Consider the following 23,923-nt stretch of genomic DNA (forward strand, 5'->3'; position numbering starts at 1 on the left):
ATGACCTGAGATGCACCTACACACCAATATTACAACTAAAATAATACACTTGCTGGTTCAGGAATGAAATTTTATATTGTAGAGTGAATTATTTGCAGTGTAAACAGTGTCATATTGAAATAAAAACTACATCATAAAAATTTTCTGACTCTTTCCAGCTTCCAAATGGTGGTCCCTGACTCAATCTAAAAACAAATGCTCTGTAAGGCTAGAAATATATTGTTTTTGCTTCTTTTTATTACTCGCCTTTCTATTGAGACCTCTCCTATTCATATTCCAGTCTCCTATTCTTATCAATACATGGTAGAGTAATTTGGACCCTGGCAACCAGATTGCTGGAATTGCAAACTGGAGAGCTGCTGAATAAAAAGCTAAATAACTCAAAAACCAAAAGTTAACTCAAAGGCGAACAACCCCTTTAATGTCAATCTCCTGAAGAAAGAGGCTGCTTTCAAGACGCATAACTTGATTAAGAATGAGATTAGAGATGAGCTAATACCATATAGCAGATCAGGAGGTACAAATCTGGTCATACTTTTGATACTATTAGTGTTTCAAACCTTTGCTTCTCCTTTAAAGGGGAATGATTGCAAAAATGAAAATATAATATAAGCTTCAACATACTGAAATAAGAGACTACAATACAATACAATCAATTAAATATTTTGTACTGTTTCTGAAATAATCAAGTTTATCTTCACTATTCCTCTCTCAGCATCGGTTTCTCTTCATTCTGTATTCATGCAGCAGTTGGGTGTCAGATATTCATTGACAGTTAGATCCAATATATCTTATAGGGGGGCTTCTTTTGCCTAGAAGATGTATTAGAGCTCACTCTATTAAAATCACCAGAAATCATGAGGCAAATTCACTAAACGACGAAGCGCCTAACGCTAGTGTTACTTCGCACCCTTACGCCTGGCGAATTTGCACAACGGACGTAACTACGCAAATTCACTAACGCGCAAATTATTCTGAACGCTACCTTTTACGCCAGACTTCCTTCGCCACCTCAGATCAGGTGAAGTGCAATAGAGTAGATAGGGATTGCTTCAAAAAAATGTACAAAATTTTCTAAGTCTCAAAAAACACTGGCGTTTTTTCATTTTTTATGGGTGATAGGCTGAAAAAGATAGAATTTTTTTTTTGGGCTCCCCTCCTTTCCCCCTATATTTCCTAACTCATGGCAACTTAACTATACAGTGGGCACATGTGTAGGGCAAAATAAAAATTTTATTTGCTGTTTTGAAGGTTTCCCAGGCTTGTGTAGTGATGCTACATATTCCTCCATTGTAACTTCAATTTGGCGCCGTATGCAAATTAAGCATCGCTAGCGTAACTTTGCTTTGCTTGGCGAATTAACGCTAGTGCAAATTCGCAACCTTTTGCTTCCCCTGAGCGCAACTTTGGATTTTAGTGAATTTGCGTAGCGCTGGCGAAAATACGCCTGGCGAAGCGCGGCAAAGCGGACGCTGGAGCAATAACGAATCTTAGTGAATGTCCCACCATGTCTCTCTATATGCAGGATTTGTGCAAAATGCAGTTATTTTGTTTGTACTGGAATCAGTTATTTGAATGAGCTCTAGTGCAAGTTTCTTATTTCAGTGTGTTATATTAAATTTACATTTTTGTCATAGTTCCCCTTTAAGTATCAATATACTGTGCAGCTCCCAATGTGCAAATCTTTGAAGCAGTGAATAATTGCTCAGCAGATTATGCATTTTTATATTTTTAATTGGCATGCAAGGGTCTAGCAGGAGACAGGAGGATGCATGGAAACCGCTGTACAGAGTCTCCACCAAAGTGAAGCATCAAAAGCCAAAAATGAGTGGGAAATCCTGGCAGTAATATCCAAGCAAGTTTTCCCATTGCGGGTAGAGCAGACACTTGACAGAAGGCTAGCCGCCTAGCAAGCTTCCATGTTTGGTGGCATGTGAGCGTTTTGGAAGGTTGTGTTATTCATTGAATGCTTTTATCTTATGCTTTAATTCATTCAATGGCAGTACGGCTGGCACAGCTTAATTAGCTGCAAGACTCCAAGCACAGGGGATATTTATAGCGTCTTCATTAGTGTTCTATGCGTATGAGGAGGGGCGGGGCTTACTTTAACTGAGAATAGTACTTCAGTGTATTCAGTGTATTTCAGTGGCACCGTTCCCATTTTGTGCCTAAGTTCCTTGGAAAAAAACGTAAGGGGTCATTTATGACCACAAGCGTGTACGATTTGCGTTGACGTGTAAGTGAACATTGGTGCATCAGCCGCAACTCTTCCTGGCGACTACAGTTAGGGCAGGTCTCCACGGATGAATCCGACGCGCTGCGCAAAAACGCAGACGTCACGTCGGATGCGACGGAAATAAGGTAAGTAATGCTATTGTCGGATCGTGTCGCATTGTTGATGCGACACGACACCACTGTCAGATGCAGATGTAGCGTCTGCATCCAACAGTCGTTGTGGGTTGTAAAGGACCACTGTAATGTTTGGCTGTTAAAGGCATGATGTCATCGCATAATCACCACCTTGTTGATTTTATTTTGGTTTTGTAGTTTATCTTTATATTGTCATGTTATTTCAGTCATACTGGATGCGTAGACTTCGTCTATGTATTTATTTATACATTCAGGTTTGTTAGGTCTTCTACAACTCTTCCATCCACCTTCCCATCCTTGAGGAAAATTTACTAGCCTTTGAAAATTCGCCAGCGACGGCTTCGCTCACATCGCAACACTTCGCCAGGTATAGCTTTGCCAGGACAACGCTAATTCACTAAAATCCAAAGTTTCGTCCAGGGCACCAAATGCTGATGCTAGCGTTACTTGGCAAGCGAAGCGAAGTTGCGCTAGCGTTGCCTAATTTGGACACAGCGGGAAATTAAAGTTGAATGGACGTAAATGTTGCAGCAAATACATTACACTACACAAGCACAAGGAACATTAATAAAATAAAATAAAGTTGTTATAATGCCCTACACATGAGGCCAGTGTATAGTTTATGTGCCATATGTTAGGAAATGTAGGGGGGAAGCCGGGTACCCCAGAAAAGATTTACGATCTTTTGCAGCCTATCACCCTGAAAAATCGCCAGCATTTTTTGGGACTTAGAAAATTTTTCAACTACTTTTTGAGGAACTCCTATCTACTCTATTGCACTTCGCCTGGTCTGAGGTGGCGAAGGCAAGTCTGGCGCAAGAGGTAACGTTCAGTAAAATACGCATCTTAGTGAATTTGCGTAGTTACGTCCATTCGCCAGAGCGAAAATTCACCTGGCGTTAGAGTGTGAAGTACTGCTAGAGTCTATCTCCTTCGCTAGCAAAGTTATGCCGGCGACCGATAATAAATTGGTGAAGTACCGAAATTACATCACACTGGCGAATTTTCGCTAGTCAATTCGTCCCTTAAGTTTGCCTCCTTGCCTCAGATCTACCCTGGCCATTCCCACTGATGCCCAGAAATACCCATAATCCACCTCAAACCCAGCCCCTTTCAAGGGAGCTGCACCGCTTTTGGGGTACTATGAGTACTAAATATTGCTCACGTGATAATCTGCCTCATTGGCTTATGGCAGGTAAGTAGAATCAAAGGGATGTTTCATCTTTAAGTTAACTTTTAGTATGTTATAGAATGGCTAATTCTAAGCAACTTTTTAGTTGGTCTTTATTTTTTATTTTTTTAATCGTATTATTGAATTATTTGCCTTCTTCTGTTGGCTTTTTCCAGTTTTCAAATGGGGGGGGTCACTGACCCCATCTAAAAACAAATGCTCTGTTAGGCTACAATTTTTTTATTTGTTTTTTATTACTCACCTTTCTATTCAGACCCTCTCCTATTCATATTCCAGTTTCTTATTCAAATCAGTGTATGGTTGTCAGGATAAGTTGGACCCTAGCAACCAAATTGCTGAAACTGCAAGTTGGAGAGTGGCTGAAAAACTCAAAAACCACGAATAATAAAAAATGAAAACCAAGTGCAAATTGTTTCAAAATATCACTTTCTACATTATACTAAAAGTTAACTTAAAGGTGCACAACCCCTTTAATGTATAAGGAAAAGGGCAAAAAATGATCAAACCTACATGTTGACTTACATGGAGTGCTGGGGTCCTGAGTTCAGTTCTGACCTAGGAGCTATCTGTTGTGTTTCCAGGGGCTTTTCTGTCACTCTCCCAAAACCTTCTGGCAGATTAAAAAACAACTGCAAATTGTCTCAAAATATCATTCTCTACTAGGGTTGCCACCCAGCCGGTATTTTACCGACCTAGCCGGTAAAATACCTGCCAAGGCCGGGGCCGGTATTACAAATTTACCGGCAATGTAGCTGCCGGTAAATTTGTAATACGATCAAAAGGAGCCCTCGGCCTGCCCCCAATCCCCTGCAACTTACCTTTTTTTTTCCTCCTCAATCTTCTGCGTGTCTCCGTCGCGTGGCCCGCCCCCTTTGACGTCACATCACGCCCCTTTTGACATCACATCCCGCCCCTTTTGAGGCCCCGCCCCCAGCAGCCGGTAAATTTTTTTTATAAAAGGTGGCAACCCTATTCTCTACATAATACTAAAAGTTAATTAAAAGGTGAACGACCCTTTTAGGGTCAGGCCACATGAGCAGATTCGGGGAGATTAGTCGCCCCAGCGACAAACCTCCACTTCTTCAGGGCGACAATCTCCCTGAACTGCCTTCCCCCTGCCCTCCCCGGCTAAAATGAAAATCGCCTGCGGCAATTCACATGCGACGCTTCGATTTTCCCGTGAGGCAACTTCGGTTGACTTTGGAAAACGAATCGCCGCAAGTGCATTGCCGCAGTCTATTTTCATTTTAACCCGGCGGAGGGCAGTGAGAAGGTAGTTTGGGGATATTGTAGCCCCGAAGAAGAGGAGATTTGTCGCTGGGCGACTAATCTCCCCGAATCTGCTCATGTGGCCTGACCCTTAAGCTGCTAGCATCTTGCAATCAGTAGGCAAGTGTCAATTTCCTGGGCTCTATAGAGTGACTAGTATTTCAATGGACAATATAAGGTGTGTGTCTCTCAAGACTTCTGCATAAAGCAGCTTTGCTCCACAATAAAGCTGATCCTTGTGTGCGCCTAGGCCTGTGCCTTATCTCTCCATCCTAGGAAAACAGAGTGGATTTGAAACAAAGCCCCAGGGGCTGCAGCTCCCAATACCCCCTGCTTATTTAGCATGCTTTTTCCCTTAATAAACTGGCAATTGGCGTTGGTGCAAATTAAACATGCAAATTAGCATGGTTCCACTCAGAGATGCCAGTTTGCTCTTTATTAAATGTACTCCCAAGCCGGTGTTCTGCGCTCTGCAAAATTCATCCGGCAATTCCAAACAACCTTGATTTCATTTATAATGAATGAAGGAACATTATCACACGCGGGTGTAAATCTTTCTTAAACCTCCCTTTGTGTTGCTTTATATAATTACCTCAGATCTGTGCTGGTTTAAACGATACAATCTGGAAAGAAAAATAAGGGTTGTAAAGTCTGGGGAAAGCAAAGGCTTTATATGCTATTCCTTCAGCATTGATTTCTTGACAGAAAGCCTATCTTTTGACCTTGCGAGAGTATATTTACTGTTATAACTTGTTTGCTACCAAACCTCCCTTTCCACTGCCTGATTTGTAAGGCTGTTCAGTTCCTTCAGATTATATCAAATTGAACAGCAAAAGAAAGTGGAGAAACGCCCTTACATCAAAGCTCCAATCATCCTTAAATTACACAAAGATGTGAAGGACTTTCCATTAAAAACAGGGGGGGAGGGATATTTTGTTCTGCTTCTGAATTGCTTTTTTTCGGTAAATGTTCAGCAAAATGTATGAATGCAAGTAAATGTGCATGTATCGGTATAAATTGCTTAATCCTTATAGGTCATAGGACAACCCTGACCACAAATACAGTACAAGACGTTAATGTTCACTTTCCTTTCCTGTGAACTGGGTAAGCAGAAATTAACTTTTGTGACCCCCTTGCTAGTACAGGTATAGGATCCGTTATCCGAAAAACCCATTATACAGAAAACTCTGAGTTACGGAGAGGTCATCTCCCACGGACTCCATTTTAATCAATTTTAAAAAATAATTCCTTTTCATCTAATAATAAAACAGCATCTTGATCTCAAGATATAATTATTCTTTATTGGAGACAAAATATTCCCATTGGATTTTTCCAATTTTCAAACGATTTTAAGCAGAAAAACCCTGGGTCCCGAGCAGTAGCGTAACTACAGTGTCCCGGGCCACCCTGACAAAAAATCTTCAGAGAGGCCCAGCGCACTCATATCCCCATCCTCCCGCCCACTTCCTGCCTTGCCCCACCCACTCTCCACCTGGACCCACCCACTCTCCGCCCTGTACCGACACGCTCTACTTCTCCGCCGCAGGTAAGAGTGCAACTGGGGAAGGAGGTATAGAGAAAGCAGACCTGCTTCCTCAATGGTTACGCCACTGGTCCCGAGCATTCTGGATAACAGGTCCTATACCTGTAATGACTATGTGTGTGCAGAAAATAATTATTTTTTACTGTACTAGGATGGCTGTGTGCAAAGAACAAATAAATAGGCACAATCCGTTTTATTTGTTTGTGCTAGGGTTACCACCTTTTTCCTTTCCTGGCGTTTGGGTTGGAGGCAGGCCATGGCATCAACTTGGGGTGGAGCTATGATGTATGGGAGTGGGGCAATGGGTAGGTTGGAAGGAAAAAGGCAGATGGGGTCAGAAAATGGGCTGGGAAATGAGCCGACTGGGGAGAGGCAAGGCAGAGGCAGGCCTGTGGTCATGAGTAGTGATGGCGAATAAATCCGCCTGGCGCAAATTTGTGGTGAATTTTTGCATTTTGCTGCCATCGAAAAATTCGCCGGTGTCAAAATATTTTGGATGCACATCCAAAAAAGTTGTGTCAACACTATTCGGACGCCCATTGACTTAAACGTCAAAATTGACGATGGGTTTAGCAAATTTCCCGGGAAATTTGTGAATATTTCGGCGAAGCAAAACTCGAGAAATTCGCCTATCCCTAGTTATGAGGGGTGATTGCCAGTGGAGAGGGTAGGGGAGAGATCTATAAGGCATTATAATTAGGGATGCAATGAATCCAGGATTCGGTTCGGGATTCGGCCGAAGCCTTCTGTTCGGCCGAACCGAATCCTAATTTGCATAGGCTAATTAGGGGCAGGAGGGAAATCGAGTGACTTCCCACCCCTAATTTGCATAATGACAGATTTGACATGTTGGTAAATATAGGGTATATACACTGGTGTAAGGTGACTCAGGCAGGTCTACCATTAAATATATTAATATTAGTCTAGTATGCAGCTTGGTGAGGCTGAAGGGAGGATAGGTAGTGGTGGGTCAGCTAGGTCAACAGACAAAGTAGAAAGCAGACATCAGTCAAAGACTTTATGTGGCCAAGGGTCAGAACCAGAATTGGCTGGAGCAAAGCAAAACACTTGTAAAATCAGTGACATGAAATGATTAAATGCACGTCTGCTGTTCATCACTGTTTTGTACATTCCTTGCGAACCCAAAGACATCTCAAGAATGTACACTCATTGGCCAACATAAGGGAGAAGATCCTCATAATGCAGGAAACTGAAATTAGGGGATTTTTGCAGTTATAGAAACAGCTGGGCTCAAAACAGGTTGTAAGATCCACAGCACATTTAGTGGTTTGGGGGCACTTTTGCACCCAGAGTAGGTGGAAGAGAGCATTTGCTATTGGCTTACAACATTAAAGGGATACCATGGAATAAAAAAATAATAACAAAAGTGGTATAAAGGTGATACCTTTATTGACTAACTAATATAAACCCTTAACACGGTACAGCAAGTTTACCTGCAATGGCAAGGAAAGAAATGCCAGCAACAGTTACAACATCCCAATTTGGACACTTGTATAGTATTATATTATTTTCCCTATTATTATTATTTCCATCTTTGTCACACAGCCCTCTCTTTTCTAGCTCCAGCTTGAAAGAAAATAAGTCAAATTGGAGGGTTATAAACAATTATCCCCTATGCTTTATTCACTATATCCAATTTCTTAAATATGACCCTTGAGTCACATTGTTCTGACCTCAGTAATAGCACCTCAATTACTAATGCTCATATCCAGGCCTGATATGTTGACCTCTTCAGTGTTGGATATATTGTGCCTTGTATTATTATTATCCTATAACGTTGATATGGCAGCCTCTACTTCACAGAGATTGTTTACCATTCTAAAGAAATAACATTTGCTATATAATCTTTATAAATGTCACCTAATGGTGGCCTTGCAGGGGAATTGACCCAGAAACAACATTTACAAGAGTGGTATTGGATACAAAAAGGACACAGTGTATGGGAGATAATCTGCTTTGACTCAGCATGTGAGCCGGTCTCTGTTTGTTACTCTTCTTGTTAACGCTGAAACTCTGTTGCACTTGGGCAGTTTTCTCAGTCACTCTATTGTCAAAGTTAAGTGAGGCCTGGAATGGGGGCAGGACAGCAATTTCTTTTATTTGGATTTCAGCGCAGTACCACTTACTTATGCTTGAAATACATGTCTCTCTACTGACAAGTATTAATCATTTTTTGTGTTTTTTTTTTAAAAGATGCTTTATTCTGTAATTATCTGATTTAAATATTTTATTCTCAGTGAATCACTGATGGTGCTATCCTATTGCTGCATATTCAAAAATAGCTGATGACCAAACAGATTAGAAATAGTACTGAAGGTAACAGATAGAGGGTGCCTATAGTAGCAATGGTGATAATATTATTCGGGAAGAGACTGTGGCTGTGGGATAGCAGGTATAGTAGGGAGAGATGGTGCCTATAGTAACAGTGGATAATAGTCTCTGGGAAGGGAGTGTGACTGTGGGATAGCAGGTATAGTAGGGAGAGATGGTGTCTATAGTAACACTGGGATAATAGTCTCTGGGAAGGGAGTGTGACTGTGGGATAGCAGGTATAGTAGTGAGAGATGGTGCCTATAGTAACAGTGGGATAATAGTCTCTGGGAAGGGAGTGTGGCTGTGGGATAGCAGGTATAGTAGGGAGAGATGGTGTCTATAGTAACAGTGGATAATAGTCTCTGGGAAGGGAGTGTGGCTGTGGGATAGCAGGTATAGTAGGGAGAGATGGTGCCTATAGTAACAGTGGATAATAGTCTCTGGGAAGGGAGTGTGACTGTGGGATAGCAGGTATAGTAGGGAGAGATGGTGTCTATAGTAACACTGGGATAATAGTCTCTGGGAAGGGAGTGTGACTGTGGGATAGCAGGTATAGTAGGGAGAGATGGTGCCTATAGTAACAGTGGATAATAGTCTCTGGGAAGGGAGTGTGACTGTGGGATAGCAGGTATAGTAGGGAGAGATGGTGCCTATAGTAACAGTGGATAATAGTCTCTGGGAAGGGAGTGTGACTGTGGGATAGCAGGTATAGTAGGGAGAGATGGTGTCTATAGTAACACTGGGATAATAGTCTCTGGGAAGGGAGTGTGACTGTGGGATAGCAGGTATAGTAGGGAGAGATGGTGCCTATAGTAACAATGGATAATAGTCTCTGGGAAGGGAGTGTGACTGTGGGATAGCAGGTATAGTAGGGAGAGATGGTGCCTATAGTAACAGTGGGATAATAGTCTCTGGGAAGGGAGTGTGACTGTGGGATAACAGGTATAGTAGGGAGAGAGATGGTGTCTATAGTAACAGTGGGATAATAGTCTCTGGGAAGGGAGTGTGACTGTGGGATAGCAGGTATAGTAGGGAGAGATGGTGCCTATAGTAACAGTGGATAATAGTCTCTGGGAAGGGAGTGTGACTGTGGGATAGCAGGTATAGTAGGGAGAGAGATGGTGTCTATAGTAACAGTGGGATAATAGTCTCTGGGAAGGGAGTGTGACTGTGGGATAGCAGGTATAGTAGTGAGAGATGGTGCCTATAGTAACAGTGGAATAATAGTCTCTGGGAAGGGAGTGTGGCTGTGGGATAGCAGGTATAGTAGGGAGAGATGGTGTCTATAGTAACAGTGGATAATAGTCTCTGGGAAGGGAGTGTGGCTGTGGGATAGCAGGTATAGTAGGGAGAGATGGTGCCTATAGTAACAGTGGATAATAGTCTCTGGGAAGGGAGTGTGACTGTGGGATAGCAGGTATAGTAGGGAGAGAGGGTGTCTATAGTAACAGTGGGATAATAGTCTCTGGGAAGGGAGTGTGACTGTGGGATAGCAGGTATAGTAGGGAGAGATGGTGTCTATAGTAACACTGGGATAATAGTCTCTGGGAAGGGAGTGTGACTGTGGGATAGCAGGTATAGTAGGGAGAGATGGTGCCTATAGTAACAGTGGATAATAGTCTCTGGGAAGGGAGTGTGACTTTGGGATAGCAGGTATAGTAGGGAGAGATGGTGCCTATAGTAACAGTGGATAATAGTCTCTGGGAAGGGAGTGTGACTGTGGGATAGCAGGTATAGTAGGGAGAGATGGTGTCTATAGTAACACTGGGATAATAGTCTCTGGGAAGGGAGTGTGACTGTGGGATAGCAGGTATAGTAGGGAGAGATGGTGCCTATAGTAACAGTGGGATAATAGTCTCTGGGAAGGGAGTGTGACTGTGGGATAGCAGGTATAGTAGGGAGAGATGGTGCCTATAGTAACAGTGGGATAATAGTCTCTGGGAAGGGAGTGTGACTGTGGGATAACAGGTATAGTAGGGAGAGAGATGGTGTCTATAGTAACAGTGGGATAATAGTCTCTGGGAAGGGAGTGTGACTGTGGGATAGCAGGTATAGTAGTGAGAGATGGTGCCTATAGTAACAGTGGAATAATAGTCTCTGGGAAGGGAGTGTGGCTGTGGGATAGCAGGTATAGTAGGGAGAGATGGTGTCTATAGTAACAGTGGATAATAGTCTCTGGGAAGGGAGTGTGGCTGTGGGATAGCAGGTATAGTAGGGAGAGATGGTGCCTATAGTAACAGTGGATAATAGTCTCTGGGAAGGGAGTGTGACTGTGGGATAGCAGGTATAGTAGGGAGAGAGGGTGTCTATAGTAACAGTGGGATAATAGTCTCTGGGAAGGGAGTGTGACTGTGGGATAGCAGGTATAGTAGGGAGAGATGGTGTCTATAGTAACACCGGGATAATAGTCTCTGGGAAGGGAGTGTGACTGTGGGATAGCAGGTATAGTAGGGAGAGATGGTGCCTATAGTAACAGTGGATAATAGTCTCTGGGAAGGGAGTGTGACTTTGGGATAGCAGGTATAGTAGGGAGAGATGGTGCCTATAGTAACAGTGGATAATAGTCTCTGGGAAGGGAGTGTGACTGTGGGATAGCAGGTATAGTAGGGAGAGATGGTGTCTATAGTAACACTGGGATAATAGTCTCTGGGAAGGGAGTGTGACTGTGGGATAGCAGGTATAGTAGGGAGAGATGGTGCCTATAGTAACAGTGGGATAATAGTCTCTGGGAAGGGAGTGTGACTGTGGGATAGCAGGTATAGTAGGGAGAGATGGTGCCTATAGTAACAGTGGGATAATAGTCTCTGGGAAGGGAGTGTGACTGTGGGATAACAGGTATAGTAGGGAGAGAGATGGTGTCTATAGTAACAGTGGGATAATAGTCTCTGGGAAGGGAGTGTGACTGTGGGATAGCAGGTATAGTAGGGAGAGATGGTGCCTATAGTAACAGTGGATAATATTCTCTGGGAAGGGAGTGTGACTGTGGGATAGCAGGTATAGTAGGGAGAGATGGTGCCTATAGTAACAGTGGAATAATAGTCTCTGGGAAGGGAGTGTGACTGTGGGATAACAGGTATAGTAGGGAGAGATGGTGTCTATAGTAACAGTGGATAATAGTCTCTGGGAAGGGAGTGTGGCTGTGGGATAGCAGGTATAGTAGGGAGAGATGGTGCCTATAGTAACAGTGGGGGTAATAATCTCTGGGAAGGGAGTGTGACCTATTCTAATACCAAACTTTGCAAGGTAAAAGTTGTTGAGGTCATACAGATGTCCATGGGACCTGTGCCGATATTCGTCAGTTCGGACTTTTAGAGGTTTTCATATTTTTTAGCGCATTATTTTTCCATTCGTATTTCTTTTATTCCAATCTTTTAAATAAATTACATGGTATTCATACAGTTTGTGAGTTTAGTCTTAGTTTCCAAAACTTCAAAAAAACATTAAAATACGACCTCTGATAAATAGGCCTCCATGGGTAACTAGCTGTGAACGAGTTTCAGGTGCTGGTACCCATCCTATTATCCTTGAAATATACAGTATATAATGTACATAAGTGCGCGTGTTGGCTCATAGACAGTCCTTATATTTGGTTTCTAATAGAAATAGTGATTAGCTGTTCAAGTAAGTGAGTTTCAGGGGCAGGCACTCAGCTTATCTCAGCTTTGTGACATCCCTCTTGATGTGAGCAGTTTCCTATTTAGATGCAGATTATCTCTAGTTTCGCCAGAAACTCCACCTGCTGCTTTGACTCATTCACTCTGTTGACTCGGTCATCAAATTCAATAGAGGCCACAGGAGTAGAGAGGCAGACGCAGCAAACAGGCCACAATTCAGTGACTTTTGGCTTTGTGGTTTTATTGCTTTAAAGCTTTTAGTCACAGTGCTCCATGAATGAAACTGAAATTTCCAACCTTCTAAGCTAACATTTAATAGGAAGTACTGTGATAATGACCAGCGTAGTTAAAAAATAAACTCTGTTTCCATGGATGCTTACAACACCTCTTTCCTTTTAGGGTGGTGAGTGACACCTAATAAGATTTGGGGAAATTCGTCGCCCAGCGACAAATCGACTTCTTCGGGCGACTAATCTCCCCTAAATGCCTTCCTGCCGCCGGAACACTTCATTTTCCGAAGTCGCTCGACGTTGCCTCACGAGGAAACTTTGGGTGACTTAGAAAAAAACAAAGCATTCCGAGTACCATCCGGCAGGCGATTTACATTCTAGCCAGCGGCAAGACATTTAGGGGAGATAAGTCGCCCGTAGAAGAGGCAACCAATCTCCCCGATTCTTAGCGTGTGCCACCACCCTTAGGGCTTACGCTTTGTTTTGTTTTACTTACAAAGCTCATTTTGATGCTTTAGTGCCCCTCTACTTAAAGGGATCCTGTCATCAGAAAACATGTTTCTTTCAAAACGCATCAGTTAATAGTGCTACTCCAGCAGACTTCTGCACTGAAAACCATTTCTCAAAAGAGAAAACAGATTTTTTTATGTTCAATTTTGAAATCTGACATGGGGCTAGACATTTTGTCAATTTCCCAGCTGCCCCCAGTCATGTGACTTGTGCCTGCACTTTAGGAGAGAAATGCTTTCTGGCAGGCTGCTGTTTTTCCTTCTCAATGTAACTGAATGTGTCTCAGTGGGACATGGGTTTTTACTATTGAGTGCTGTTCTTAGATCTACCAGGCAGCTGTTATCTTGTGTTAGGGAGCTGTTATCTGGTTACCTTTCCATTGTTCTTTTGTTTGGCTGCTGGGGGGGAGAAAGGAAGGGTGATATCACTCCAACTTGCAGTACAGCAGTAAAGAGTGATTGAAGTTTATCAGAGCACAAGTCACATGACTTGGGGCAGCTAGGTAATTGACAATATGTATAGCCCCATGTCAGATTTCAAAATTGAATATAAAAAAATCTGTTTGCTCTTTTGAGAAATGGATTTCAGTGCAGAATTCTGCTGGAGCAGCAATATTAACTGATTCATTTTGAAAAAATTGTATTTTCCCATGACAGTATCCCTTTAAAAATAAACAGTATATCTACACTAAATACAGTGTCATAACACAATATCAGCTCCCACTGAAGTCAACAGCAATCAGGGTAATGGAGTGGTTCACCTTTAAGTCAACTTTTAGTATGCTATAGAATGGTTAATTCTAAGCAACTTTTCAGTTGGTCTTCATTATTTATTTTTTATATATTTTTTAATTATGTGCCGTCAACTTCTTCAGACTCTTTACAGCTTTCAAATTGGGGGGGGGGGGGGGGTCAGTGAACTATAAACATCTTTATGCCATCATCACTAAAGCCTAATCCTAGGATGGAGGATTCACTAGAACTTTTAGAGATAAAATAAATTAATATGAAACCTCTCCATACAAACTTCTTTTCCTGCGATTTTCAGACAGTGTGTGGATTGTCCCATGGCGATTGGTCGTTCAGTCGATCGGACAGGTTAGAAGATTTCTGTTGGCTACCGATAATTTCTCTGACGATATCAGTGGGAGACTGTCACCAGCTTTTGTCAGACATAACTTTCGCACGATTGCTGCTAGGGGCAGAACATCATCAGATCTGTTCTTTTACTACTTTATTGATCTGAATGGTTAGTGGCAGGTCGGGAGATTGCACCGCACAATCGTTTGTCTGATATTGAAGATAAATCTGCACATCTATGGCCAGCTTTAGATACATTTGTAGCAATTTAAGATAAGCAAATATACAATTAAGATAAGCAAGTCTTTTGGGGAAACTGTGACTTTCAGCTTAAAGGAGAACTAAAGCTTAACTAAAGAAGTAGCTAGAAATGTTGTACATTATGTACCAGCCCAAGGCAACCACAGCCCTTTAGCAGTAAAGATCTGTGTCTCCAAAGATGCCCCAGTAGCTCCTTATCTTCTTTTCTGCTGTTTCACTGCACATGCTCTGTGCTGCTGTCACTTACTGAGCTTAGGGAGCCACTCACAATATACAGTACACATAGAATAGAAATGTCACAGGATAAGGCTGATTAGTGATTAATACAGATAATTACTACATGGCAGCACAGAAACCAGTGCACTTAGCATCAGAATTTAACAATCAGCCCTGTAATACCAGCTTATATTACAGGCCAACCTCATTTTCTGCTTGATAATTAGTGATGATCCCTAAGCTTAGCTTCTCAACAGCTTCTAACACTTGAGCCTTGCCTGAGGCATTCCCCATAAACACCATAATAGCAGCATCATCCGTTTATGAGCAGTCTCTGCAATTCTAGGTTGTGTGCTAGACCAATAAATGTAAATTTCCAGATGCAACTAAAGAAGGGCCAATGCTGCCAGACCACATGTCATAGGCCTACAGCCAACTTTGAATAGGGGCAAATTCTGCTTTTTAAAACTTTAAAACTATGACTTGTCAAAATCTGGACTGAATGATATCCCAGACTCTACTAATGACTCTACTAATGACAATATCAGCTTGACACAAAGATGCTGGCCATAGAGAAGCAACAGACAGGGCAATTTTCCCTCATTGTGGCCATGCTTTGGGTGAACAAAATATGGATGGAATTTATATTTTTTTAGTGTACTGTACTTCTCTCTTTCCATTCTCTAATTTCAAAAGCCAAACAGTAATAGCAATTGACACCTTAAAGCTAGAAAACTAGGAAATTGAACGCAAAATGGCACCAACCACCGTGTAAGGTTTGCTTTGTGTTGTGCCTATTTCTTGGGCCTATAAATTGTCCTTAACCCTTACTCTTTGGGTAAATGTTGGTGTTTAAAGATTATGATTCCCTGGATTTCACTACATAATCTGGTATGGCTATACTATCCAGATTTACATTGAGGGGTTGACCTTTATCAAGGAGTTTAAATAGCGGGGTACATTTAGGCTTTAGGAGGAACTCAAACTGCTCTTAAAGGTATATAAAGTTTAGCGCTTGGCTCTTTAATATTAGTAATGTATCTCAGGATGTGGGGTTTACTGTCAAAAATAAATTGAAAGTCAATACCTTGTCTGCTACAAACGGGTGAATCCCAAACTTTATTCCATGGTGCTCTGCTCACAACACTTCAATGTTCAAACGTTTCGGGACCGAATGGCCCTTCCTCAGTGACAATTAGCATAAGAGATTGTACAACTTTTATAGGCAAAACCAGTGTGACCCCTAGTGGTGGTCATCTCAAATGTGCAATCTCTTATGCTAATTGTCACTGAGGAAGGGCCATGTGGTCCCTAAACGTTTGAACATTGAAGTGTTGTGAGCACCATGGAATAAAGTTTGGGATTCACCCGTTTGTAGCAGACAAGGTATTGGCTTTCCATTTATTTCTGACTATTTCACTGGCGAGTGGCTAGGCCAGAGCCTCTACCCAATTCCACTATCTGGACTTTAATGTGTGGGGTTTACTGTGCCATTTTTCTATCTTAATATTGGTTGGAATAACAGAATCCCTGCGCTAGCCTATATATTCTGGAGTGTGCGAAAAGACCAGTATGGAGGAATAAGTCTGCTCTTACATCATTGATCAATGGCACCATCAGCAACACTGTTATAGAGGTTTTATGCTCCACTGCACTAGCTGTAAAAAGAAAAAAGGAAAGGTAAAATCACTAGAGGGTTACTTTTTCTTTGACAGCCCAACTGTGAATATTATGACTAACCTCCCAGCATTTCTATTCTTTAAGAAATGGCAGTGGCCCTTGGTACTTTTATGCAGAGTATACTGCCATCATTTTCCCAGATAGAACCTGCACTACCCTGGGTGGCACTTGCATGCTACATGAAGTTTTCATAAATTTCTCTACTGTGCGTGTACTCAGCATGACTTATCACCCGAGTTACATGGAAGAACTGAAGAAGATGGTGGCAGTGTATTCAACATGAAGCACCCCCCAGGTTGACACATTTGTAAAGGAGAAGTAAAGGCCTATTTAATTGGGGGTGCCAAAAGTTAGGCACTCCCAAGTCATTATATACTTACCTCATACCCCAGGCCGGTGCTCCTATCAAGATCAGACTGAACCAGTCCTGGAGTTCTTAAAGCGAGCACCACAGAGCAGTCAGCTTTCTTCTTCTTTTTTCTTCATAATTCCCGGGGCGGACGCATGTACAGTAAAACAAAATAGCCGACTTCTTTGTTACAGTTAAACTTTTTACTCTACTTCGCATGCGCACCCGCGAGAAGAAAGAAGATGGAAGCCGATCACTCCGTGGTGCTCACTGGAATAAGACTGGTGCAGTTTTCTCCTAATAAGTGCACTGGCCTGAAGTGTCAGGTAAGTAAATACAATCACTTGGTGGTGCCTAACTTTTTGGATCGTCCGATCGGCAATACATGCAGAGATATTATCTACAGAAATATTTTGACCTGTCTGATCGACCAAACAACCGATCTCCGTGGGATGAAAAATGTCGGGATTCTCCACACACGGTTTGAAAATAGTTCGAATCGAGGATTCGTACGCTCGGATCTTTGTGCCTATGGCAAGCTTTTGGAATCACACTATCATTATTAATCACTTTATTTACTGTGGAGTGGCATTAAGAGCAATGTCACATTTGGAGCTTTCTCCATTTCAGTCTGTTCCTGTCATTTTGGCACTTAAATGCATATTTTCGCATTCTTGCACCAAAATCCACAGATGCAGTGACAGGCTTATCACCTGCCTATCAGTGCATATTAAAGTGGACCTGTCATCCAGACACAAAAATCTGTATAATAAAAGTCCTTTTCAAATTAAACATGAAATCCAATTTCTATTTTTTATTAAAGCATTCATAGCTGTTGTAAGTGCATTTAAACATCTCAACTGTCAATCAAATATTGTCTGCCACTCCTCTATGCCCTGGGCATAGAGGCGGGGCAGACAATTACTTTCACTTTCTATTCAGCACTTCCTAGATATCACTGCTCTCCAAATATTCCCCCTTTCTCTTCACCATTTAATTGTCTAACCAGTGCATGTGGATGGACATCGGGTCCCCCATTCTAGTGCACAAACAAGATTCTGAGATGATGCAAGGCTTGTCTTAATAACAGTGTGTACAAAATGGCTGCTGCCTGCTTGCAATAATTTTGAAATCCTGGACTGAAGGAACAAGATTCAAATAATTTATAAAGTGTAATTAAAGTTCATTTTGCTTGACTAGTGTGATAAAATAGGATTTTGAATAATTTTTTCGGGTGACGGGTCCCCTTTAAGATGGTGAGGATAGGATCAGCCTTTTCTTCGCTGGAGTGTCTATGGCAGTGGAGAAAACACCAAGGGGGTTATTTATCAAAGTCTGAATTTATCTCAATATTTTCTGCTACAAACTCCGATCAAATCCATTAAGGTTTTTTACGCTTATTTATTATTACATTTTCACAAAAATTTGCTTTGTGGGAAAAATATTAGATTTTCACGTATTTTTCAGACTTTTTCATCTGATTTTCACGATTTTTTTGTGATTTTTCAACCGAAAACTCTGAAAACTTTGGGGTATTACCTGAAACCCAGCACACATCAAAAAATCATTGGGACTTCTCCCATTGACTTATATGCAACCTTGACAGGTCTGAGATGCCGGATTTTCAGATTCGGACTTTTCCAACCTCCGGGTTAAATAAGTTCTGAAAAATTCGTGATTTTTTAAAAGTCTGATTTTCTTAAAAACATTTTATGTGATTTTTGCATTTGGAGTTTAGTAAATTACTCCCCAAGTATAACACTGCTCTTTGTGTGACGGGCACACCTTTTTGACCTGTTCTTTGATATTTCCCAGGTCAGACAGACCTGAAGCAGCTTAATTTCATAACTGACGTCCCCCTGACCCTGCAGTGCATTGAAAAGATAGTTTCCAGCACATTGTGAGCATATTCACATTTAAAAATACCGGTACCACTGCTCAAATACACTGGCAAAGCATATGACCGATGGGCCATAAGTAAAATAATCTGATTTAAGGATTTTACAATGTACTTAGTTAATGATAAAGGAACACTGAAACCCAGTGTAGGAATAAACAAGCGACTCTCTGAAAATGTAAACAGGAATGGGCTGGAATTTACATTGCATATGAGAAGGGGGGCTGGCTCTACTTTGACTGTTTGTGTTCCCTTCCCATTGACAAAAACAAACTCCCACCCACTTGTAACTGCAGAAAATCCCATGGAGAGGCATCATTAGTATCTTTCCATCCAAGGAAGTCATAGAGGTAAGAGGTCACAGCACCTGCAGAATTAAGGCTATTTCTATGGGTTTATACTGAACTGGGGCACCTGGCACATTCATAACTTTGCTCAAGTGAAGCTAGAAAAGCAAAATATACTCACCTGTTAGCCAGCCTTTCACAGGTATTGCTTGGGACATAATGGGTACAGCTGGGAGCACATAAAGGTAACAATTTCACTGCTACAGGTATTAGAAACACAGTGTTGTGCTTTGCATTTCTTATCATAGTTTCCAGGAGTTTTACACTGGTGCCCTCTGCTGTAGGCAGTAAATTTTAAAGAATATAAGTGTTTCATCGCAGTGAATATGTCTAATGCATGCTTTACATGTGTAGAGAGTCATCGTTGTAATAATGTATATTATTTGCAGGCTACAGGCAATTGGGTTGCTGTTGCTAGAAGCAGCTTATAGATCAGGGCAGTGCATGAGCAATTATTCTGCAATTGGCAGTGACTGGGATACCTCCCTACTGACCTTAGTTATGCTCAAATACCATCATTTGTACTGGCGGCAGATAAGCAGCATTCTTGCAAATAAACAAGAAATCTTGGTTGGTTGGCTGTTGATTGGCTAAAGTGATGTTTTTACACCTGTACGGGATGGGCCACAAACAACACAATTTGTAATACTTTGCTCTTTTTCCTAGAAGAAGATGACATCCAGACATTTCCTACTGATCCTGTGCATGATGGGACCCATGAGAGAGGCATTGTCTCTGAATCTCACAACTCCATCAGTGGAATTACAGAACCTCTCAGCTGTGCCCATGGGTTGCAGTCAGGATGTACCGTCAATTTTCTTCTCTCTGTGCGACCTGAATGCAGCTTGGGGCATTATATTAGAGGCGTTGGCCGGCCTTGGAATTATCTGTGCTCTTCTTCTAGCTGTAATCTTCTTGGCACTAGCACCTTCGGTTAAGAGAGACGAGCGCAAAGGATCCTTGGGCATAAACTTTATGTTCTTGTTTGGTGTCTTCGGCCTGTTCTCTCTTGTTTTCGCCTTTATCATTGGACCAAATATGGCAGTGTGTGAAGTGAGAAGATTTCTATTTGGAGTGCTGTTTGCTCTTTGCTTTGCCTGCCTGGTGGCCCACTCTGTGAGGCTGAACTACCTAGCACTACATAATCACGGCCCAGGAGGAGGCTTGATATTTTTACTCGCCACTGGACTTTTCCTGGTGGAGGCTGTAATAAATGCAGAATGGCTTCTTATCACTAATGTCCGACATAACCTTCCGTCAACTGTCTCAATAGGACATCCTTGTAACATAGATAACCAAGACTTTGTCACGTCTTTAGTCTATGTTATGTTTCTTATTCTAGCCTCCCTGATTATTCCTTGCCCGGTACTCTGTGGACACTATTTGCACTGGAAACGCCATGGCAGGTATATTGTGGTAACTGCCTTCCTCTCTCTTTCCATCTGGGTAATCTGGATTGTGATGTACCTTTATGGCAATGGCAAATTAGGACACCAACAGGCCTGGGATGACCCTGTTCTTGCCATTGCTTTAGTGTCCAATGGCTGGGTATTCATTGTCTTTTACTTCATCCCGGAAATCCTGGAAATGACAAGGACGGGGTATGGATATGAGACGGACACACTGAACATGATGAAAAGGTTTGAGGAATGTCCACCGTCTATCATTGTAGAGAACAGGGCGTTCACAATGGAAAACCTGGAGATGACTGACCATGTGGAAACTATAAAAATCCAAGGTAGGTTACCTTATTTATTCATAGAGGCCCATTTATGAAAATCCGAATTTATCTCAATATTTTCTGAAAACTACTCCGACCAAACCCACGCGTTTTTTTTCTCCTTATTTATCAACACACTTTCCTGAAAATTTTCTTTGTGGGAAAAAAATAGAGAAAAAAACAAATTGTACGAATTTTTTCGGATTTTCCACCCGAAAACTCCGCTTTTTTCTGATCTTTGAACGATAACCACAAAATCTTCAGATTATTGCACGAAACCCAGAGCAGATCAGAATATCTTTGGGACTTCTCCCACTGATTTATATGCAACCTCGGGAGGTCTGAGATGCCGGATTTTCGGATTCTGACTATTTCCATCCTTGGGGTTTGGAGTTTAATATAAAAAAAAACTACATGATACAGCTACAATAATCACCTTTACAGGGAACATTTTTTTAATATGTTCAGCTGTGGCAAGAAACGTTTTTTCATACCTGAGCAAATTGTAAAATATTAGAAAAGCTCTAGGCACTTGCAAGAATCAGTAATAGGAAAACTCGCAAGGACATTAAGATTTAAGATTAATTTAAGATATAAGATTTATCAAAGGTCGAATGTTAGAGTTTCTTTAATTCAAATGAAATCGAATTACCTCGAAATTCGAATAGTATTTGATTTAAGAAAAAACTTGAATATCTAAAACTCAAACTAATATTTTGACTCGAAAACTTGATTCGAATTTGAATCGAATTTGCCTAAACCAAAATCAAGTTTTTGGTCTGAAAAACACTTGAATGTCAGAAAGGCTATTAACATCTTCAAATGGGTCACTGGACCTCTCCCATTGACTTCTACATGAACTCGGCAAGTTTTAGGTGGTGAATAGACAAATTCGAATTGTTCCCAGGGTCCAGGTATGATAAATCTAGAATTTATTATTCCCAATTTGAATTTGTGAGTTTTGATCGAAAATCCAACTAGAAAATTAGAATTTCCAGTTCAAATCTAAGGGGATGATTCTCTAACTTCGAGTGAAGGATTCGAAGTTAAAAAACATTGAATTTCGAAGTTTTTTTTGGGCTACTTCGACCATCGAATGGGCTACTTCGACCTTCGACTACGACTATCGAATGATTCGAAGTAAAAATCGTTCGACTATTCGACCATTCGATAGTCGAAGTACTGTCTCTTTAAAAAAAACTTCGACCCCCTAGTTCGCCATCTAAAAGCTACCGAAGTCAATGTTAGCCTATGGGGAAGGTCCCCATAGGCTTGGCTAACTTTTTTTTGATATTCCTTCGATCATTGGATTTAAATCCTTCGAATCGTTCGATTCGAAGGATTTAATCGTTCGATCGAATGAATTATCCTTCGATCGTTTGATCGAAATATCTGCGCTAAATCCTTTGACTTCGTTATTCAAAGTCGAAGGATTTTAGTTCCTAGTCGAATATCGAGGGCTAATTAACCCTCGATATTCGACCCTTAGTGAATCGGCCCCTTAATAAATCTGCCCCTAAGTTATAGAATAAGATAGCAACTCTTACCATAGTGACTTCTGTGCAGCTGGTAAAAAACCCCCAAATATTTAAAAATCTCCCTTATCTTGTAGACAGTTGTAAATAATATATGGCACCTGGTTTTAAATTTGGGAGAGAAGTTAATGTTACATATGAGAAGTGGCCATGTCCTAATGGACCTTTTCCTTGGGTGTTGGCCAACCGGTACATCAGTAACAGTTGCTGGGTGTGCATTAGAGATTCATATCCAAAATAATATAATTGATATGAATGATATAAATGACCCATAATACCGTGGGTGATGTGCAAGCTGTAACTGTTCTTATTTTGCTACAATTTTTTCCAATAAAAAATATGTATATTTATGTTATGTACACACAGTAAGCCATAGAGGCAGAAAAAGAAGCTGCTATTCTTTTGTTCCAAATAACATTCTACATAAATAACAACAGTAGTGCACTGATAAGGAAGTAAAATGTTCTCATTATGTGCAAGCTGTGAGTTATTCAAGCATCAAAACCTTCATTTCTGAATATATTATTGTGTAATGTGTTTATCAGCAAGAGGCTACAGTCAAACTGAGTGCTTGTCTGCCAGCATAGGTTGAAGTGGTCAGTTCTTTGAGAGATCATAAAGTGAAACATAAGGCTTTAATTTCAGATACAATACAAGATACACAAATCAGATAAAAGGGTGGTTAAAGGAAAACTATACCCCCAAACAATGTAGGTCTCTATAAAAAGATATTGCATAAAACAGCTCATTTGCAAAACCCTGCTTCATGTAAATAAACCATTTTCATAATAATATACTTTTCTAGTAGTGTGTGTGCCATTGGGTAATCATTAATAGAAAATTGCCATTTTAAAAAATAAGGGCTGCCCCCTGGGATCGTACGATTCACGGTGCACACAAACAAACCAAACATGTTAGGTCACATGAGCCAATTAACAGACAGAGTTCTGTCTTTTGCTTCCACACTTCTTCCTGTTACAGTTAGAGCTGCAGTATTTCTGGTCAGGTGATCTCTGAGGCAGCACACAGACCATCACAAATGGTGGTTCAAGACAAGAGATATTTACTTAAGTATATATACAAGTTTGGTAAGATTCTTTAATATGCCACTTAATATGATGTAAACTATCTGTCGTTTAAGTATTTATTTTGGTGGTATAATTTTCATTAACTTTCAGTATGTTATAGAATGGCCCATTGTAAGCAACAACTCAATTGGTTTTCATTATTTTTTATTTTTTACAGTTTTTTTAATTATTTGCCTTCTGCTTTTGACTCTTTCCAGCTTTCAAATGGGAGTCACTGACCCCCTACTAAAAACAAATGCTCTGTAAAGCTAGGGGCAGATTTACAAAGCTCGAGTGAAGGATTCGAATTAAAAAAACTTCGAATTTCGAAGTGTTTTTTGGGCTACTTCGACCTTCGACTACTACTTCGACTTCGAATCGAACGATTCGAACTAAAAATCGTTCGACTATTCGACCATTCGATAGTTGAAGTACTGTCTCTTTAAGAAAAACTTCGACCCCCTACTTCGGCAGCTAAAAGCTACCGAAGTCAATGTTAGCCTATGGGGAAGGTCCCCATAGGCTTGCCTGTGATTTTTTGATCGAAGGATATTCCTTCGATCGTTGTATTAAAATCCTTCGAATCGTTCGATTCGAAGGATTTAATCGTTCGATCGAACGAATAATCCTTCGATCGTTCGATCGCAGGATTTGCGCTAAATCGTTCGACTTCGATATTAGAAATCGAACGATTTTAGTTCCTGGTCGAA

The 23,923-nt window shown here is 41.1% G+C and overlaps 1 protein-coding gene across 3 annotated transcripts in view; it reads left to right on the forward strand.

Moving 5' to 3' along the window:
• gprc5cl2.L (G protein-coupled receptor class C group 5 member C like gene 2 L homeolog) overlaps positions 1 to 23,923 on the forward strand; it is a 41,572-nt gene that overhangs the window by 7,066 nt on the left and 10,583 nt on the right. For 2 of the 3 annotated variants that reach the window (XM_018226405.2, XM_018226404.2), the window contains exon 2: positions 19,558 to 20,629. In XM_018226405.2, the coding sequence (XP_018081894.1) occupies positions 19,564 to 20,629 (1,066 nt within the window). In that variant the 5' untranslated portion in view covers positions 19,558 to 19,563. Of the gene's footprint in view, positions 1 to 18,777; positions 18,895 to 19,557; positions 20,630 to 23,923 lie in introns of those variants that run through there. The other variant, XM_018226403.2, reaches the window with a different exon arrangement.

The sequence above is a fragment of the Xenopus laevis genome, chromosome 7L (assembly GCF_017654675.1).
Source record: "Xenopus laevis strain J_2021 chromosome 7L, Xenopus_laevis_v10.1, whole genome shotgun sequence".
Classification (NCBI taxonomy): Eukaryota; Metazoa; Chordata; class Amphibia; order Anura; family Pipidae; genus Xenopus; species Xenopus laevis.